The sequence below is a fragment of the Sciurus vulgaris genome (assembly GCF_902686455.1).
Source record: "Sciurus vulgaris genome assembly, chromosome: 15".
Taxonomy (NCBI): Eukaryota; Metazoa; Chordata; class Mammalia; order Rodentia; family Sciuridae; genus Sciurus; species Sciurus vulgaris.
In genome coordinates, this window is record NC_136476.1 from 86,623,434 (window position 1) to 86,642,937 (window position 19,504).

The 19,504-nt window shown below is 60.8% G+C and overlaps 1 protein-coding gene across 13 annotated transcripts in view; it reads left to right on the forward strand.

Annotated features, from left to right (window-relative positions):
• The window catches only part of NTNG2 (netrin G2), a 61,121-nt gene extending 45,909 nt beyond the window's left edge, over nt 1-15,212 (forward strand). For 3 of the 13 annotated variants that reach the window (XM_079111724.1, XM_079111729.1, XM_079111736.1), the window contains 4 exons: nt 1,150-1,322; nt 5,193-5,330; nt 7,753-7,827; nt 9,316-10,747. In XM_079111724.1, coding sequence (XP_078967850.1) covers nt 1,150-1,322; nt 5,193-5,330; nt 7,753-7,827; nt 9,316-10,127 — 1,198 coding nt within the window. In that variant the 3' untranslated portion in view covers nt 10,128-10,747. Of the gene's footprint in view, nt 1-1,149; nt 1,323-4,237; nt 4,265-5,192; nt 5,331-7,752; nt 7,828-9,315; nt 10,825-12,057; nt 12,193-12,699 lie in introns of those variants that run through there. The other 10 variants (XM_079111732.1, XM_079111731.1, XM_079111735.1 and 7 more) reach the window with 10 other exon arrangements.
• Nucleotides 15,213-19,504: the final 4,292 nt, after the last annotated feature.

Genomic DNA, 19,504 nt, shown 5'->3' on the forward strand with positions numbered 1-19,504 from the left:
GTCATCAGCTAATTTCACCTGTAATTATTTGTGGTATCTCTACAAAAGACAAGGACTCGAAGGCACACAACCCTACCACCATCGCCACACCTAATGAACAGTAACTTAACAGCATAAAATATAGTCAGTGTCCAAATTTCTAAGCATCCTGTGTGTGCTACGGACTGTACGGAGCGTGGTGACCGAGATCCAGGGAGGAGCACACACTGCCACCGGTGATAGCCGCTAGGTCCCTCCACCAGGGTCCCCTCTCTGCCGTCCCTCCCTTCTGGTCCTTCCTCCAGCCTGGAGCTTGCTGGCTGCGTCCCTCTAGTTTCTGTGGCATGTGGCTCTGTCCTCTGCATTTCCTGGTCCGATCACAAGTTCAATCAGTCTCGCTGGTGGCTCTGGGGCCAGGGTGAGCCTCAGGTCCTCTCCGTCTGTGATGTTCGGGGCGGTCACTGCTCAATGCCTGGAGCCCTTCACTCAGCAGGGCTGCTACTCCTATCATGAAATGCTTCTATAAAAAGCACCTTTCCTCAACTTCCAGTTACCTGAGGTGCAGTTTATGTAGGACAGGCAGGATCAATGCTCGATTCTTCCCTTTTATTTACCAGTTTTCAGAATAATGAGTTGCCTATAAATATTTAAATGAATGGATGAATAATACATGTGTGGATGAACTGGCGAGTCTGGGAGCTGGGGCTTCTCTGTGGCCCTCCAGGAAGTAGGTGTGGCCACCGCTGGAAAGCACAGGGGCAGCCTGGGTCGGGTCCCTGTCTGAGCAAGGAGGGCCAGGAGCAGCACCCAGCACCGTCAACCCTCAGTCAAGAGCTTAGGCGAGCTGATCCTAAGAATACAGCTGCTGGGACCAGGGATCCTTGTCGGCCCACCGCATCTGCGAGGCAGCGAATCCTGGGATCGCCACGTGGGAGACGGGACCAAGGGCAGGTCCAGGGCTCCAACTGGGCTGTCTCAGTGCTGCAGAGCCTCCACAGGAGGGGCAAGTGGGAGCTTTGGTCCCAAAGGAAGAGTCGGGGTGCAGGCTGGGCTGGTGGCCTGCAGGGTCCCTTCTAGGCCAACCCTGCACTGTCCAGGCCACTCTCGCTGGGCACTCATCTGGCCTGCCCTCCGCTCACAGACCTCTCTGCCCACTCTGGGTCTCCTCAGGTGCAAGTGCAACCTGCACGCCAACCTGTGCTCAGTGCGCGAGGGCAGCCTGCAGTGTGAGTGTGAGCACAACACTACGGGCCCTGACTGCGGCCGCTGCAAGAAGAACTTCCGCACGCGGGCCTGGCGCGCCGGCTCCTACCTGCCGCTGCCCCACGGCTCTCCCAACGCCTGTACGTACGCCCCGCTCCCAGCCAGCCTGGCCACAGTCTCCTCCACCCCCACCCCACACGCACACCTGGCACACGGCCACGCAGGCGGACACACGTGTGCCCTTGAGCTTACAGCACACATGTGTGCACAGGCTTGGGCACTTGGGAGCCTGTGCCAGAACCCTCCAGCACACAGGCCCTGTGACGGGAAGTCCCGAGATGAGCCAGTCAGCCTCTCCTGCTGCCCTCTCCTCTCCTCCAAGAAGGCAGGCAGGAGGCCCCCAGATGCAGGCAGAGGGGAGCCCCCCCAGGGGAGCAGGGCCCACGCAGAGTGCTAACAGGTGCTGGTAGCATGTTACACGGTGGCACGTGCTGCAGGTTCCCCTCCCTGTCTATGTGCAGACTGGCCCCTGCACACTGGGCTCCTGTTACCCCAGTTTCAGAGGCAGCCCCGAGGCCCTCACGTGAGCACCGGACCCTGACCAGTCCTGCCCTCTCCTTGCTGGGCAGTGTCTGGAAAGCCCGGCAGGGAGTTGCCCACAGATGTCAGCATTGCCAACACCCTTCGGGGGTCCCCCACTCACCAGATGCCCCCAACAACTGCCACGGGTGCCTTCCATGATGTCAGGGACCCCAGGGAGTCACTGGGCTGCAAGTGGCCAGGCCTGGCTGGTCTAGGCCAGCTCCCCCTGACCCCTGGAGCCCTGTGGTTCTCTGATGTCTGACACCTGTCAGGGCTTTGTCCTTTGTCAGTGTCAGAGGCTGCAGTGGCACTCTGTGGCCCCCCAAGGCCCCCCAATACCGAGGGATCCCTGCTCCCACCACCCAGCCTCCTCAGGGCCAGCTGGTGCAACCAGCGGTTACAGCCAGTGCTGGGCTCAAGGGCAAGGCCACTTCCTGGACCCCACGCCAAAGCCAGGCAGCAGCCTCCTGCTCCAGGACCACCCCGCCCCGTCCGGGCCCCCCTCTACTGTGAAAGATTTATGTGGCTTTAGGCTGATCAAAGCTGAAAGCTCGGCGAGGCCATGACAGGCATGTCGTGCGTGGGCCACGGCCGGCGTGTGACAGGCCTTTGAAGGGCGACTTGCCAGCTCTCACGGCACTAGAGGGTCTTCAAAGGCACAGAGACTGCTTGGGGTGATGGCAGCCCACCCCCTGCCTGGCGTACTCCTCCCAGGTCCCCTCCCCATCTCTTTTGTCCAGAACCTTTCCTTTCAATGCGTCAGGCCTCACCCCTGGCAGTCCTGCCTCCCCGCTGTCCCGTCCCCAGGCCTCTCCCAGACCCTCCCCTGCCCAGCACGCCCAGTCCTCTCTTCACATTCAGGGAAGGAGCTGCAGGGTCTGTCTGCCCGCAGCCACAGCCACAGCCACACACCTGCAGGCCACGCCCAGTGTCCCCTCCTTCGGCCCCAGGCTGGAGGCCATGCCTGTCTAACCAGCATGGACAGGCAGACCCTCAGCCTGGCCCTAGGCTTCTCTGCTCCTCTCTGCAGGGGGTGGACGAACTGCTGCCCTTTTGGGGCAAGAGCCCTGGACCTAGCCCCACCACTGTCTCCCAGGGTCACCAGGAAGGAGGGGTCCTCTGGGACCCCCTGGGAGGACGGGTGCCATGCCACTGGGTCCCCTGCCTCCTTTGGGGCACCAGGGAGAGGACAGAGGAGGAACCAGCTGGTCATGGCCCCAGGTTAACCCTTTCCTCCCTCTCCCACGACCCCATCCCAGGGGGAGCTACAGGGTCGCCCTGACCTGAGCCCCCACCCCCACCTGCCCAGGCACCCTCCCGGTGCCTGTGCCTCCCCCCACTTGCTTGAGCCCTGTTGAGGACCCCCACGTCCCTCCCTCCCCTGTTCCTCTCTTGGGCTCTCCCCTGCAGAAGCAGGGCTGCCTTTCCCTGGGGTCCCACCAGCTTCAAAGCGCAGAGAACACTCCGAATGAAACCCTACTCAGGGGTCTTACAAGGAAGGCCCCGGGAGATGTCCCCACCCCCGAACGCCAGCTCCCAGCTCTCCTGATGGCTCATGACTGCCTGGACCCTCTTCTGCCGTCCCTGGTTCCCTCGCCCTCCGGGGCCCAGGTAGAGGTGGCCTTGCCATCTTGGCCCGCGCTCCTGCCAGGAGTTCCTGGCACTAGCTCCGCTCTGGCCCTCACACAGCCCCGCCCAGAGGAGTCAAGGAAGCAGCGTTGGAGGCTCGTCCTCCAGCCTCCCTGGGCTGTGGGGGCCACAGCCGGCTCGCCAGGGGTGCCTGTGCCACGCGCCCTTTCTCAGGAGCGCCTGGGGCGCCACCACGCCCGCCCCTTCCCTCTGCGACTGGCTCTCACCCCAGCACCAGGAGGGAGGCCGCCGGTCTGCCAGCCCAGGCTGCTCCCCGTCCTGAGGCACAGAAAGGCCTCTGCCACACACCGCAGCACTTCCCGCGGCGCCCCGCTGCTCGCCGCAGGGCAGGGCCATCAGGACACCCTGCGGGCTGCGGGGGCCCCTCACACAGGCACCATGGCACTTCCAGCGGGTTGTTCAGTCATCTCAGCTCCCCGTCCTGCACTGGAGGCCCCCAAATCTGAAATCAAATAAGAAGGGGGTGCCTGGCACTGACGAGCACGTGGGGGAGTCGCGGTTCCCAAACTCAGTTTCTCTATCTGCAAAACCCGCCAACAGCGGTCCCTCGAGGTCCCTCGGTCCTCGGCTGAGGGTGGCTGTGGGAACCAGTGGGGTATTCCTCCGCCCGGGGCCCCACACTGCGCAGGCCCGAGGTCGCGCCTCCTCTGCTGCAGCAGATGCGATGGCGCGGAGGCTCTGGACCCCCAAGTTCGCGTCCTTCCGCAGAGGGAGGGACACCTCCGTGGGCCCCCTGCCCTGCCACTTGCTCCTCTGCAGGGAGGAGACTGCTGTCCCCTTCTGCCTCCACAGCCAGCTCTGTGACCCTTTTGTCTCCCCGCAGGTGCCGCTGCGGGCTCCGCCTTTGGCAGTAAGTAGACTGCATGAGGCTCCTGTGTGTCCCAGAAAGAGCAGTGAGGAAGGAGGGCCTGGCGGCCCCTCAGCCTCGGAGCTCCCTCCACTCATCACCCCATTTGCTTCCTCACCACCTCCTGTGGCCCACAGCCCAGCAACTCCCAGGTTCCCCCAGGAGCTTCATTAGTGCTGCTTTGGAAGCTGCAGGGCCTTTGCACAGGTCCTCTGGACTCCCGGGTCCACTCCCTGCTCCCTTTGCCACTCGTTCCTTGGGCGGCTTCTCTCACCCAAATCTGGGAGGAGTCTCTCCTGCCAGGCAAGGAAAGGGGGACCTTCTGCCAGTGGCAGAATCTGCCCCCAGCCTGACAGCTGGCCTGGCCTACTGTGAGGCTGGGGGAGGCAAGCCCCCCACCCCATGCTCTGGTCTTCCAGCTTGGCTTAACTCGGGGAAGGTCAGACTGGGCAGGATGCCTGCAGGAGGGGGTCCTGTGGACTCATGAGGAGGCTGAGGGTGCCCAAGGGCAGTTGGTATCATCTGGACAGGTGGCCAAGCCCCCGGGCTCCAGACACCAGACTGCAGCACACTGTCATGGCTCACTTACGCCTTCCTGGCAATCCGCCTCCCTGGGGCACGGGATTCGCCATCTGCTCTCAGGTCAGCAGGAAGGGGTTTGCCAAAGTCAAACAGGTGGCTGGTGGCAAACCCCAAATCTCGGAGATGCTTCCAAGACATTTTGCCACCTCTCCCACAGCCCTGTGGGCTACACCCCAACTAGCTGTCCCTCCCCAACCTGGGCTGTCCCCGCTGGAATGCCAGTGGGCAGGGCCCCAGAAGGTGGCTGACCCTGCAGTGGACACCGTCTGCACACCAGCATTGGGCGAGCTCTGGGTGGTGCCCCCTCCACCGACCCTCACCTTCTCTTGCTTTTCCCATCTCTCACCAGGCATCGGCAGGTCCCGGAAAGGCCCTGTCCCCAAAGCCCCTGTGGCCACTGTGGCCACAAGTGGGGAGCCCATCACTTCTGCCCCCTCCACATCTACTGCCCAGGCCCCCAGAGTCCCCACTACCCCACTGCCCACAGGTGGGTGCCAGAGAACAGCCAGGGACCCCAGCTGTCCACCCCACCCGCTCCTGCTTCTAGCTGGAGTCCCTGGCTCTCCCAGCCCTGGACGCAGAGGCTTGGCTCTTAGAGTAGCGAGCACTAGCACCCTGGTGTGCAAGAGCATGGGCGGAGGGGGCCTCTGGCCATCTGCACTGGCCTGCCATCAAGCCCCAGCCGAGGGTCCAGGCATCAGCTTGAGCTCCCAAAATCTTCCTCCTCCTGCCCTTCTGAGGCCCTTCTCGGAAGGCTCCTGAGTCCAGTATGGTCAAGGGACCAAGGAGTAGGGTCCCAACAGCAGCAAGTCTACCCTGATATTCAGCCAAAGACGGGCAGCAGTATTTCAGGGGAGTCTCCCGAGCACAGGCTGGGGAGAGGAATTCAGACTTCCTGTATGAGGCGATCCGTCCCCTGACTGTTCTGCTAAGCCAGCGACGGGCACAGAGGAGCAAAAAGTCGGGAAAGGGACGGGGTCTGCCGTGCTGCCTCCCGTGTTCCCTCTGCATGGGGGCCCAGGCCACCTCTCCACCACACGCACACTCTGAGCACCCGGGAACCCTCTTCCAAAGCTGCTTCTGATTTGGTGTGAGGGGTGCGGGTAGACCCTGAGGTTAGGAGTAAAAGAGGAGACAGGGGCCAGAGTGGTGACTCCAAAGGTTCGAATGATGAGGGTCCCCAGGACTCCGGCTATGAGCAGGAGGCTTACCCTTGCTCCAGGCTCTAGAGCACACATCTGCGTGGGGTGCTGTCAACCCTGCCTCCTGAGCCCTGTGCCAGGCAGCGAGCATTAAAAAGAGGAGGTGGCTCCAGGTGGCTCCCAGTCAGGGGTGAGCCATCCGGGTCTAGGGTCCTCACCTCCCCTGTACAGCCAGTGCCTCAGCCTGGAGCCCCCAGGTGCCCAGAGCCCCACGGGTAGTGAGGACGTTCCAGCTGGGGGGCAGCAGCGTCCGCAGAGCCAAGAGCTGCACTGGGCTCTGCCCTTGCTCTGTGGGGAGGGGTTGGAGGCTGTCATTTTCCCAGTCCACTGGGAACGGGATTGAGGCTTAGGAAGCAGCAGCTGGATTTATGGCTTGTAACTGTACCTCAATAAAACTGTTCTTTAAAAAGAAAAGGGAAAGGAAAGAAAGAAGCAGTTACCCAAGATCTCAGGATTGTGAACATGCTGGACTGGAGCTCAGGGCTCACTGACTTCAGCTGCCACCTGCCCCTTCTGCCACCCATACCTAGGCCCAGGCGCCATGAGGTGGCACCACCTCTAAGCCCTGTCTTGCTGGCTCCCTGGTTCTGGATGGGCCCCATTTGGTCTTGGCACACAACGCAGACCACCTCGGGAATGTTCTTCCCGCACACCTGAGTGTGTCCCTAGAGAGCCCAGCAGGAGGCTTTCCTCTCCTCAGACCCTGGCCCCCAGAGGTCCCAGGTATCTCCCTGCACTTCCGATAGGTGTCTTAGCCTCTGGTCAGAGTTCAGCCAGGCTCTGAACCCCTGGCCCAGATGTTTCTCCCTCCTGCCAGCATCAGCCGTGGGTGCAGGGCTGGGCCCTGGAGTGGGCGTGGGTTCAGCGTGCCTCCAGGGCTGCTGTTACCGTGGCTCTAAGCCCTTGCCAACTCGAGTCCTCTGGCATCATCTCCTCATTGAACACCGTATTAATTTGATGTCCAAAGCCCCTAGCTCCCAGCGGGGACGTGTCCTGAGCTTTTTAGCAGGTAGATTTTCTTTCCCTGTCCATCCTCATTGTGGGTAATCCCTTTAAGAAGCAGAAAGTCTCAGCTCTCCCTGTCCCTCCGGGTTTGTCCTTTGGATTCCCTGCAGAGTGGCTCGTCACCTTCACCAGCCCTGCCTGTGTTCCCTGCTGTGCCCGGTTGGTCTTGGAGATGAGCGCTGTGGCGCGTGGCAGGTGACTCACATTGGGTCCTGGTGAAAATGAGAAAGGCGGAAGGGTCAGACTGCGGAGGACACTCGTCCCTGGACCGGTTGACAAAGAGGCCTTCAGAGAGCCTCTGGGCACAGGCATCCTGGCCAGGACACACATCCTCCTTTGCAGCCATTAGCCAGAAACAGCACAGAGAGGTCTGACCAGACACAGAACCTGGTCCAAACCACCCCTTGGTCAGAATGGGAAGCACAGGGAGGGTAGAAGAGTCCCCAAGTTCCTGTTTCCCCAGGAGAAAGAACAGCCAGAGCATGCAGGTCCTCAGGCATGGGGGCCCCCTCTTCTCTAGCTGTGTGTGTGTGCGTGTGCTGCGGTAGTGTAGATGCTGCCTCTGTAGTGGACTTGGACCCAGGTCTTTTGGCCAGTGTAGACAGAGCTCTCCTTCATAGTGCGCTTCTCATAAGGGGCCTGTGGGAGTGTAGAGGTGTCACCTCCTCACATAACTCGATTTCTTCTCTTCTTCCCCTCAAGAGTGGACCAGGCCATCTACAGCTGCCCCCCTTGGGGAGAGCTCCCCCCAGCCCCAGATTTCCTCCAGTGCAGAAGGTATGGGGGCAGGGCCTGCGACAGGCCTTAGGACCCAGAAGCCCCTCCTTAGCTCCTTGGACCCCTTTGAAGTAGAGGTAGCAGGTGTACATGGTGGGGACCCGGGTGGGACCCGAGGGGAGGGGTGTAGACAGACGAGCCTCCGAGACCTCCAGGACCTCCGGGACCTGGGGCCAGTGCAGCAGGGGGCGGGCCTCAGCATGTGGAGAGGTCCAGCACGTCACCACCGGCCCCACAGTCCTCAGAGCTTCAGCATCTGGTGGCCACACTGCCCTCATTAGAGGGATTCTCTCGCTGGCCACCCGGTTCAGAGGACCCTCATCACAAGCATTGCTAGAGCCCAGAGAGGGGACAGACAGGCCTGCAGGGGCGCCTGTGAGTGGACGAAAGGAGACGAGAGCATGCATTTGGGGGGAGGGGGGGGAGGGCAGAGGCTCAGCCGGCCAGTGGCAGGAAGCTGGTCAGTTTGCTGGTCAGACTAGGCTGGCCAAGAGTGTCACTCTGCACTGGAGAGGGGGACACAAGGCCTCATGGGAAGCCAGAGAGGGACTTGTGTGGAAAACAGGCCCACCTAGCTCCCCAAGGAGAAGGCTGGCCCTGGCTTCAGCTCACCTGTTCTTGACCCTACCCCAGCTCCGAACGGTGAGCAGGGCTTTGAGTGCCCTCTGCTGGCAGGTGGCTCCCCAGCTGGGCCCACAGTTAGGGAAGTTCAGAGGTTCTGCTCCTAGCAACCTGGAGGCCTCTCAGTGGTGACAGAGACGGGTAGAGCCAGCTGAAGTCATCATTTCCCTTCCCTTGACTAAGGCTCCACAGACTCCGAGGGAAATGGAGGCAGTGAGGCTGCGGGGACAGTGGCATGCTCACCCCCAAATGGGCTGGGGCCTCCAAGGGGTCCCAGACAGTAGAGGCAGGTGTGTCCGCATTCTAGGCTTGAGACCTTTGTGAGTGGCAATCCAGGGACAGTAACAGACTCCTTACTGTACAGGGAGACTCTTTAGAAAGGAGGGGAGATGCCAAAGCCTAAAGCTGGGTTTAGACCCTGCGTCTGATGCCCATGGAGACTGGGAGCTGAGGTGGGGGGCAGGGTTCCAGGGTGTCCTAGGCGATGTTCACAACCAGTCAGAAACCCTTCAGCAATGACCATCTCCGCTGTGGGGTCATCGGGGGGCAGAAAAGTCACTTGGGAGGATTGATCCTGTTGGGCGGGTAGATCATCAGAGAGGAGATGGAACCCAGCTGGCCCTGGGAGCTCACCTGCAGCAAGGTGCTTCAACGCCTGGTCTCTGAGGGGCTGACTCCCGGCCCAAGGGCATGTGTTCTGACACCAGGGTGGCTCCCCTATCTCAGAGTAAGCAGGTGACATGGCTGACCCAGAGCTGGCCCAGGGCATCTCAGGAGACTTTACCCAGCTTCTTGCGGAGCCTGGACTGTCCACACTGGGCAGCTGGACTGTGGCAGATGAAAGAGCTTGTTTCTCATCTCTCCAAGCTGCGGGCACTTCCGCTGCTGCCCCTGCCCCTGCTAAGGGCTCCAAACTATTCCAGCTCAAGCCCAAATCTCCTCAAGTGATGCCTATTGAAGAATTCCAAGGTAAGAGAAAGGCCTGGGCCAGACCAGCCCAACCCCCTCATCTCTCCCACCTCCATTGGAAAAAAAGGGTGCAGGATAGAGGACAAGCTGGTGCCCACAGTAAACCCTCCTGGAGTAGCTGGGTCAAGGTTAATCTGTGCTTCTCTTCCCTCTGGCCCCCTGGCCCCAAGGGAGCTGGGAGCTGGTATGAGTCAGAAGCCAACCTGGGCACAGTGGGCAGGCACACTGCAGAAGAGTCACTGCCAGAAATAGCCTGTCCTGAGTCCCCTGGGAGGTGTGGCCCAGGGGCTCGCTTGGCTGAAGCAGAATCCGGGCCACGCAGGCCACTGACACTGCTCTCTGGATGCTTGGAGGATGCCTTGCCTCCTTCTGAAAGGAGGGCCAACCATGGTCCAGGAGGCCCGAGTGGGAAGGGCCCCATCTCTCAGAGGCTGCTCCCCCAGCGTCTCCCATACCTTCGAGGTCCACCTCTGACCCTGGGGGCCTTGCCCCCGGTGGCCATGGGACTTGGCAAAGCCATTGGGAGGGGTCAGCCTAAGAACCACGTGGTGGTGGCAGTCTTCAGCTGCCCCACAATGACAGAGGGATGGCTCTTCTCCAGGAGCAGTGAGTCAGAAGCCCTCCAGGACCAGGAGCGGGCAGGGAGATGCCCAGGGTCCTGCAAAACCTGCCCTCTGGTGCCAATCAAACCTGTGAAAAGCTCAGACTAATCAGAAAGGACAGGAACGGGTGGTTTCTCCCAACCCTCTTCCAAAGCAGCATGGGGAAGAAGCTCCTGGCCCATCCATGTTGCCCAGCATCCATGCATGCATGCATCCATCGTGGAATCTCTGACCATGTGATGGCCAGCCAGGAACGTGGGTGCCACCTTCCTTGAGCTCACAGCCTGGCAGCACCACCTGTCCTCCATGCATGGATCACTTTCTAGTCACTCTGGTGCTCAGGCACCCTTCAGAGAGCAGTTCGCCCTGGCAGCTGGCCAGGTGTAGCACGTGTTACCCACTGGCCTCCCTGGTCCCTGACCACAGGCCGGCACGGGTTGTGCCAGCTTTGAGCTGGCAGGCTTGGCTCTTTCCAAATGTCACAGAAGTATCCAAGGCCTGGGGCACCTTCCAGGTCTTTTTCCAAAGATGCCTCCCTCCCTTCCTGCATGTCCTGGGGTGGGTCCTTCCTCGTCCGTGCCTTGGTTTCCCCAGATGCTCACTGACCGTGGGTGTTTCTCCTACTTGGCTGGCCCAGACTGTGAGTGCTACGGCCATTCCAACCGCTGCAGCTACATCGACTTCCTGAACGTGGTGACCTGCGTCAGCTGCAAGCACAACACCAGGGGCCAGCACTGCCAGCACTGCCGCCTGGGCTACTACCGCAATGGCTCGGCCGAGCTGGACGATGAGAACGTCTGCATCGGTGAGCGAGGGCAGCACCCGCAGAGAGCCCAGGGCATGCTGGGTGGAGACCTGTGTTGGAACACCCGGGTGGTGCAGAAATCCCAGCCCACAGCCCTCTCCAGCAGGTGCCTCTAGGGATAGACGCCTCCAGAATCGCTCCTCTAGCAACCACCCTGTGCCTTCTTCCCACGGGTCCCGGGGATGCAGAACCTCTAGGTAGAGTCAAAGACTGTTTCTAGAGCTGGCCGTGCTGTGTGCATTTGGGCCAGTCCCTTGCCCACTCTGGGCTCCATATTGTAAAATCGGGAGGTGATCGGGTGAAAGGTTTTAGCCCTGTTCTGTTGCTGAAGTGTCTCCTTCAAATGCTTCATAAGCAGAGCCCAGCTCACACAGCAGCCCTCTGCCCTGTAGGCACCACGCTCTGCTCCAAGACAGTTTAGGGTCGAGGAAGAGAAAATCCAGGGAGACCTTGGGCCTGGACAGGGGACAGACCATCCCAGAGGACCAAAGCCTAACCCCCAACCAACAAGCACTCCTGTAGGCCTGGGGAAGAGAACCAGGGAGGATACCCGGGCTGCCCCACCTGTCTCCAGCAGAGGCCAGGTCTCAGCTCCAGGGACTGCCCCCGCTACCTGCCCCAGGCAGCTCTGGCTGTGCAGAGGAGGGTCTGCCAGGAAGCTGGAGCTGCGGGCCTCCGCCAAGGCAGCAGCCTTCAGATAAGTCCATCTACTCCAAGTGATCAAAACAGAATTGTGCTGCCAGGGCTACACGGCCAGCAGCAGGGACAGGGCAGGGCCTCCTTATCAGATTAGAGCTGGGTTTCAAGGACTTGGGGTGGAGGGATTTGACCCCTGGACCCACCCTACTGGGCAGGAGGAGGGCAGCCCCGTGGAAGGGTCACCCCCCCACACACATACACACACTCCACAGCCTCCTGGATAGATGCTTGGTGGCCTGTCACCTGTCAGACTCAGCTCTTCGGGACTGAGGATGAGTACCCCCTCCAGTTGTCCAGAGACGGGAAGGGACTAGCCCACACCACACAGCGCCAGGGCAGGGGAGGAACATGGAGGCTTCTCTTGAGTTCTAGACGTCCCACCAGATTCGGGCTCCAGCAGACCCGGTGGGGGAGCAGCACCCCGGGAATGCGCAGTCCTGGGTGGGAGGGATGCGAGGCCCGGCGGGATGCGGTGCCCCGCGGATGGCAGCCACAAGTCGCCCTGACGGCGCGGCGGTGCACATGTCCGCCCAGAGTGTAACTGCAACCAGATCGGCTCCGTGCACGACCGGTGCAACGAGACGGGCTTCTGCGAGTGCCGCGAGGGCGCGGTGGGGCCCAAGTGTGACGACTGCCTCCCCACGCACTACTGGCGTCAGGGCTGCTACCGTGAGTGCGCGCCCGCCCCGGTGGGCGGGGCCTGGTGCTGGGGGCGGGGCGTCGGGCGGGGCCGTGTGGGCGGGGCCGAATGCGTTAGTGGGCAGGTCCGCCCCAGGTGGAAACCTCAGGGGAGACGGAGCTGCAGAGGTGTGCCCCGAGGAAAGGAAGCCTTGGAGGAGAGCCCAGGGGCAAGTCGTAGCCACAGGCAGAGGGTGGAAGGGCGCTCCAGGCTCATGGAACAGCATGCGCAAAGCTCTGGAGGCGAGGCCGCAGGTGCGTGCAGAGCTGCGCCAAGGCCCGGAGGGGAGCGGAGAAGAGGGAGCAGTAGCGGCAGGCAGACCGGGCCTGGTCTTGCCGGCCCTTATTACCGACAAGCAGGGACGTTTTGCACTAAGTACTCCCTGAGCCGCCCATGCCACTGATCCAGGCCGCACCCCAAGGGTCCCCATATGCCCGCCACAGAAGCTCCAACCTGGGGGGTGGACCACCGAGTCAACTGCCCCCTCCGCCCCGCAGCCAACGTGTGCGACGACGACCAGCTGCTCTGCCAGAACGGCGGCACCTGCGTGCAGAACCAGCGCTGCACCTGCCCGAGCGGCTACACCGGGGTGCGCTGCGAGCAGCCCCGCTGCGACCTCGCCGCCGACGACGGCGGCCTGGACTGCGACCGCGCGCCCGGGGCCGCCCCTCGCCCCGCCACCCTGCTCGGCTGCCTGCTGCTGCTGGGGCTGGCCGCTCGCCTGGGCTGCTGAGCCCCGCCCGGGATCCGCGGCCGAGGAAGGTGGATCGCGCGCTCTGCGCCAGGCGCCCCGCGCTTCGCGTCCGGGGTCCGAGGGCCGGCGTCCCAGGCCGGGCGGCGACAAGGGTGCGGCCGAGCTGCTCCCAGGTGCTACTCCGCAGAGTCCTCCCGCCCTCCCGCTCCCGCCTCGCGGCTCGCGCCACGGGGCACTGCCCTCCCCGCGCAGCTGGGGCGCTGTGGGGTCCTGCCCCTGCAGTCTGCGGTTTTGGTTTTAGTTTTTCTTTTTTATTACCCACCGCCTCTTTATTTTCTTTTTCTTATTTCTCTTTCTTTGCACTTTTCTTTGCTGTCGGTGAGACGGGGCCAGGAGACACGCTGCTCGCCCCAACCCCCAGATCCCGTCCCCATCCGACATACACGCAGGACTGTTGCAGACACCCCTGCGCCGGCCCTGGCTGACCACCAGCCAGCGGCCCGGAGCGCCAGTTGCCTACCACTCCAGTCGCTGACTTGATTCTCTTTTATATTCTTTCTTTATTTTCCTTTGCAACCCACCAGACCCGGAGCCCCACAGCCGCCTGGTGACCAAGGAACTCACCGTCTGGGGTTGGGGTACAAAGAAGGGTTGGGAAGGGTGGAAACTTGGTTTTGTAGAGAACTATTTTTGTTTGTATTAACTGTCCCCTGTAGGGAGGGACTGGGTGGGCGCTGGTCACCGTGGGTGGCTATGGTGTATAATGAACAGAGTAAAGAGTGCTCACTGCTGCCTCCCAGGCCTGCTTTCTTTCTGTGTTGGTGGATACCCAGTAGGTTCGGGGTTTAAGGAGGAACCCAAAATAACTGTAAAGAAACGATTTCCCTATAAAGGCCACCACTTCCCTAGATGGTCCTGTGAGGTTGAGCAGGCAACCCTCCTGGTAGGCTCCCCCAAACTGAGAGGTTGTACCCCTTTTCCCCACCCCACCCCCAAATCTAGAGCATTCCGGCCAGAGGAAGTGGCCCATAGAGAATTCTGGAAGGCCATTCTGATGCTCTGATCTGTGATCCGTCTCTGCGGCTGTCCAGGTTGGGTGTGGCATCTCAGACCTGTTGGACCCCCGGCCTCAGGTTCAATATTGGGTCACCCCCCGCCCCCGCATACACCACACTGCTGCCTTGGCCTTGGCCTGCCTGGCCAGAGAGACCAGAGGTAGGCACTGCAGAGGCCTACCTCAGGCCACGCTCTTCCCTTACCTTCTAAGGACCAGGGAGGGGCAAAGGAGAGAGGAAGCGGCTGAGAATTCAGGTTTGTCAACTTAGGTACTTTGCTCTCTGAGGACCCAACAGTCTCTGCAGCCGCTCAGCCTCTCCAGCCGAGGGGTCACTCTCCGGCCCTCGGTGGCCCTGCCTCGCTTCCCAAGGCTTCCTCTCCTACCGGCTTACCTCTGAGCAGTACTACAGCTGGTCTTGGTTTCTAATGGCTCTCCCTGCTCCTGCCGTCCCCGCTTGTGCTTCCTTCTCCAGCTGTCTGCTCTTTCCAGGCCGGGAAGCTTAGACCTGGATCTCTCTCAGGTTCCTGGAGTACAACTAAGACTGAGCTGAACAAAACTTGGCCTTGGGCATAATGAGAGATTACAGCCGGGAGAAGGCCGAGCAGCAGGATGGGTGTTAAGCACGATTTGAGGCCAAATGCTGCCCCCTGCTGGCCTCCTCGACTGCATTTGCAGCACCAGGTTGCCTGGGTCAGCTCCCAGCCCCAAGGAAGTGCCTTCTGTCAGGTCCCCTGCAGGTCCCCAGGCTCTGACCTCATCTTCCTGTTCAGAGAACCACACTTAGAGGGGCTGAAGTGCCCAGGTGACATAAAACACATATCTGGGGCCGCTCGTGGGACAGAGTGGTCATGACACAGCTCTGGCCAACAAGGTATAAACAGGAACGATTGCTAGGGCTTCCAGAAAGTTCCTAAGAGTCCTCTCCTCTTCCCCACCCCCACGAAGCCTCAGTTGGACCCATGTTGGACCCTGGCTCTCTCTTCTCTCCCACGCTGCTCTGCTTAGCCTGTTGGGGGTGGGAAGCAGGAGCCCTCTGGCAACCTTGATACGAGCACATCTCCCTCTGGATGGTGGAGCCCAGAAGTGGCCACTGAAGATCTAGCAGAGCTGGGGACACTACAGTGCTGCTTCCCCGTTCTGATTGTGTGAGAAAAAAATAAACTTTGATGTGATACAAACTTCGGAATTGAGGTTTTCTATCCTGTGCAGGCTTAACGGTTCCTTAGTCCCAGACCCTCCCTGCTTGGCATCCAGGCCCCTGAGTCTCCAGGCCAGAGACTGAAATCCACCCCTGCTGCAATGCCCTGCCCTCAGTGCCAAGCACAAACGAGAGCTTCAAGGCCAGGTCCTGCACTCCAGGACAGGATCTGCTGCTGTCTTTCTTTTCTGGGGGTGCGGGGCATGCCAGGGATTGAACTCAGGGCACTCAGCCACTGAGCCGCATCCCCAGCCCTATTTTGTATTTTATTAGAGACAGGCTCTCACTGAGTTGCTTAGTGCCTTGCCATTGCTGAGGCTGGCTTTGAACTCTCGATCTCCTGCCTCAGCCTCCCCAGCTGCTGGGATCACAGGTGAGCGCCAGTGCGCCTGGCCCTGCTGCTGTCTTTAAGGCCAAGTGGGCAGGCAGGCCAAACCCATCTTCCTCCCAGTCACCGGGATATCAGGATGTGAAGGAAGGGCCCTGCATAAGCCAGAGCCACACAGAGGTCAGGGTGCTGGCTGAGGCTGTCGTGCATGGATCTGTAGAGGGCACTATTCTTAGGAAACGTCTGTGAGGGAGGGGGCTAGGACAGGGCAGGGGAAGGAGGTGTCAGCATCCCTGGAACCAGGCTTTGTTCCAGCAAAAGGGGCAGTATGCGCACTGAAAATTAGAGTGTCAGCCCCAGACCCAGGGGACGCAGCTGGGCCCTGACCTCTGGGCCTGACCCACAGGGACGGGGCGGGGGTCTGGAGAATGAATGCCACCGCAGCAGAGGAAGGGCACTTCATGTCAGTCACTTGATGCCTTGAGGCCAGTGTGGGTCTGCAGTGCAACCAGGGCTGCTGGGAGCTGTCAGCCTACTGCAGCGGGGTGGGGGCACTGCACACGCTCCATGGGTCCAGCAGGAGAGGCCCACGGGCCCCTGCCACCCTCCCTGACCGCGGCAGCTGGGCCCTGCTGCGTCAGGTGGTGCAAGCCGTCCACGTTACAGCGAGGGGTGGTAGAGTGCCTTGTAAATCAAGGCAGCCCCTGTCCCAGAGGGTACAGCTCACAGCTTGGCCCTGACCTTGGCTGGAGTGTGGAAGGAAAGCTGCCCATGGCCATTTGGAAAACTCTGACATCCAGACTAAGGAGAAGGAGAGAAAGCTCACTGGAACCCGTCGAGCCCAGCCCGTCTCCTAAGGTGCTCCCTCGTCCCCAGAGCTCACATTCTGACATCTGGTTCTGAGCGACAGCCAACTCCCATTTCACAGCTGGGGTAGGAATGGCCACCCCCTCGGGTGCCTCATGTGTAACTCCACCTTCAGCTTGGCACCACTGATGTCCGGGGCTGACCGTCCCAGGCCTGCCCTGTAGGCCGTGGGGTGTTTAACTGCGTCTCTGGCTTCAGATGCCAGTAGCGCCCCTTCCTCCCTCTGGCAGCCAGAGGTGTCTCCAGGCTGCCAGAGCTGGATGCAAAATTGTCCCAGCTTGAGAATCATGGTCTTAGGAGGAAGGGCTGTTGTGCCCGTTTTATAGAGGGGTACGTGGAGGCTGAGAGAGGGGAAGTAACTGGCCTGAGGTCGCCAAGAAGCAGGGGCAGGCCGGTACTCAAGGCTGCCTGGCCCCGGTGTTAACCCTCAGGCAGCATCCACCCAGGACAACCTGCCCTGCCCTCCTTCCACTTCCTCCCCTGCAGCCAGGGCAGGCTGAGCAAGGAGCCCTGGGGAGCCCAGCTTCATCAGAAAGCTCTGCTGGGAGGTGCGACTCCCTTGCCGCCCCTCAACACAGTGCCTGCCTTCCTGCCTTCCTGCCTGGCCTCGCAGCCAGGAGGAGTCACAGGCCCTGGGAAGCAGCCTGCTGGTGTCTCCCGGGCAGTCCTAGGAGGCTGGGGCAGAACATAGGGTTGGGGGTGGGTCCCCTGGAGGGACCTGGCCCTTCCCAGCACAGTTCGGGTGGGAAGAGTTAAGGGGAGAGGCCTCTGGGGGAAAAGGCTTCACTTATTTATTTTTTCCTTTTTAAAACACAAATCACAACTTGTAGGGAAGCCAGAAAACAGGAAAGCGAGCTAGCCATACTTTTTAAATTAAAATTACCCACAACCACCGTCCAGAGCTAATAACTGTTAATGTCTTCTGATAAATATTTCTAGTACTTTTCCATAAAATAAACCCCCGCACAGATATTGTCCCCGCCTCAGTATTTGTTAAACTCATGTGCTGAGGTTCAACATTTCCTTTTTGGGTTTGAGTTTGTTTTATGAGATGGGTTCTTGTTCTGCTGCCCAGGCTGACCTGGAACTCCTGGGCTTGAGTGGTGGCCCTCTCACCGCAGCCTCCTGGTGACTGGGCCTACAGTGTGTGCCACCACACCCGCTCTCTTTATCTTTCAACACTTTTTGGAGGGCTACAGTGTGATATCTGGATACATGCCTCTACTGTGTGTGATCGAATCGGGGTGATCAGCATACCTGTTACCGCGAACATTCGGTATCTCTTTGTGTGAGGAACAAAGTTCTCCCGCAGAACTATTTTTGAAATGCAGGATAAATTCCTGACCATGTGTCCCTCCCATGCTGAGGACAGGACACCGCTCTCTCCCTGTCAACCCTGGGGACAGTTCTTGCCACGAGGCTCCTCCAGGGCTCTGTGGTGCCCCACTGCCGCGGTCCAACCTGTCTGGCCAGGGATCTTCACTCCCAGCACCAAACCCAACTCCAGGAATTTAAGCAGCAAAGGAGATTATTTGAAGGCTCCTGGGACCCATGGACACATGTCAGGAGAGCTAGACATGAGGCTGGAGCCACAAAGCCAGGAACCACAAGTCAGCATCCTGCCCAGGCTGGGCAGAGCTGGAGCCCAGATGCCGTCCCCAGCACCTCCCTGCTGGCTGCCCGCTGGGCTTCCACCGGACTCCATTTCCCTGCTCCCTTGAGGGAGTGGGCTGTCTTTCCCCAACCAGGGGAAGGCCACAAAGAAAGAAGTCCTGGCTACCACAGAATGGGTGTGCCAGTTGCCCAGGGTCACACAGCCAGGGAGAAGCAGAGTCCAGGGTCCAAGAGCACCCTCTTGTCCAAGCCATCACCCTGAAGGCCTCCGCTGTGGCCCTTTCTTCTGTTTTCAGCAGTAATGGCCTCCCTGTGCATGCCCGTGTTGCTGCGTAGGGTTTGGTATGTGTTCAGAACATGGACGAAGCTCCTACATAGAGGAACGTCCACCCTGATCCTTTCGTCTTTTCTCCTGGCATTTCGCGGCCCTCCTCCCCACCCAGCCCGGGTCTGCCGGCAGGGGCTCCAGTCCCAGACTGGGAGCTGCCCATGCACCCCTCTGCCCGGCAGGATCTGGCCAGGCCCCTGAGCCTCTGTGGCTGCTCCTGGTGGCACAGGGGAACTCAGTACCCTGCAAAGGCAGGCCCGAGGCTGGACACCTGCAGATGGCCAGGTGGGCGGCCTGCAGCTGCAGCACTCCAGGTGGTTTCTGGCCAGAGGATCTTTGGGCCGATGGAGCACGTGGCCCTTGGGACCCTGCCAGGAACAGCTGGGACAGGCTGGAGTCCTGGGTGCTGGGGTCTCACACAGCTGTCCAGTGCCCACATGGTGGCTCCAAGGGAGGGATGGCTCCAAAGATAGAGAGGTGGCCAGGAAGGGCACTGGCTTTGGAGCCCCACCAGCATCCCAAGCTGTCCTGCACCACCTATTGGCTGGGTGACCCTGAGCAAGTCACTCAGTGTCTCTGTGCCTCCAAATTCTCAACAGTGAAATGAGATGTTAAAAACAGTGCCCGCACCCCAGAGCTGTTTTGAGCAGTAAATGAGTGGCGTGTTCAGGATGGCGCCCAGTACACAGTAGGCCACCACTACGTGTCAACTGCTAGTGGAGCTCCGTTCCTCCCTCCCCACACCTGCCAAGGGCTGCGGCCACATTCCCTCCCTCCTCCCTGCTCCTTTCGTCATTCAGCATGAACTTGAGGACCGTGCACCTTCGACCAGGCCCCACGGCCCCTGCCTGAGTCCCGAGCCCCAGGCTGGCAGGGCCACGCTCACCCCACCTGCCTTCCTCCCAAGCAGGGCGCAGCTGCCCCAGCTGTTGTACCGAGGAGGACCAGGAAGCCTTGGCAGCCCCCCCCCCCCAGCAGGCCTGGCCCCTGGGGCTCCTCCACAGGGTGGGGGCAGGGGAGGCTGGCAGGACTGGAGAGGTGACCTGGGGAGAGTAGGTCCTGCGCCTGCCAGCAGGCGCAAGGACAGTGCCACCTGCCTTGGGGGCTCCTATACCGAGAGGCCACGGCAGCGCTGCCCAGGCCATGGCCCCCATCTCACGGCCGCTTTGTGACCCTGGTCCTCTCCAGTGCTCCACCCTGACCCAACAACCCTCAA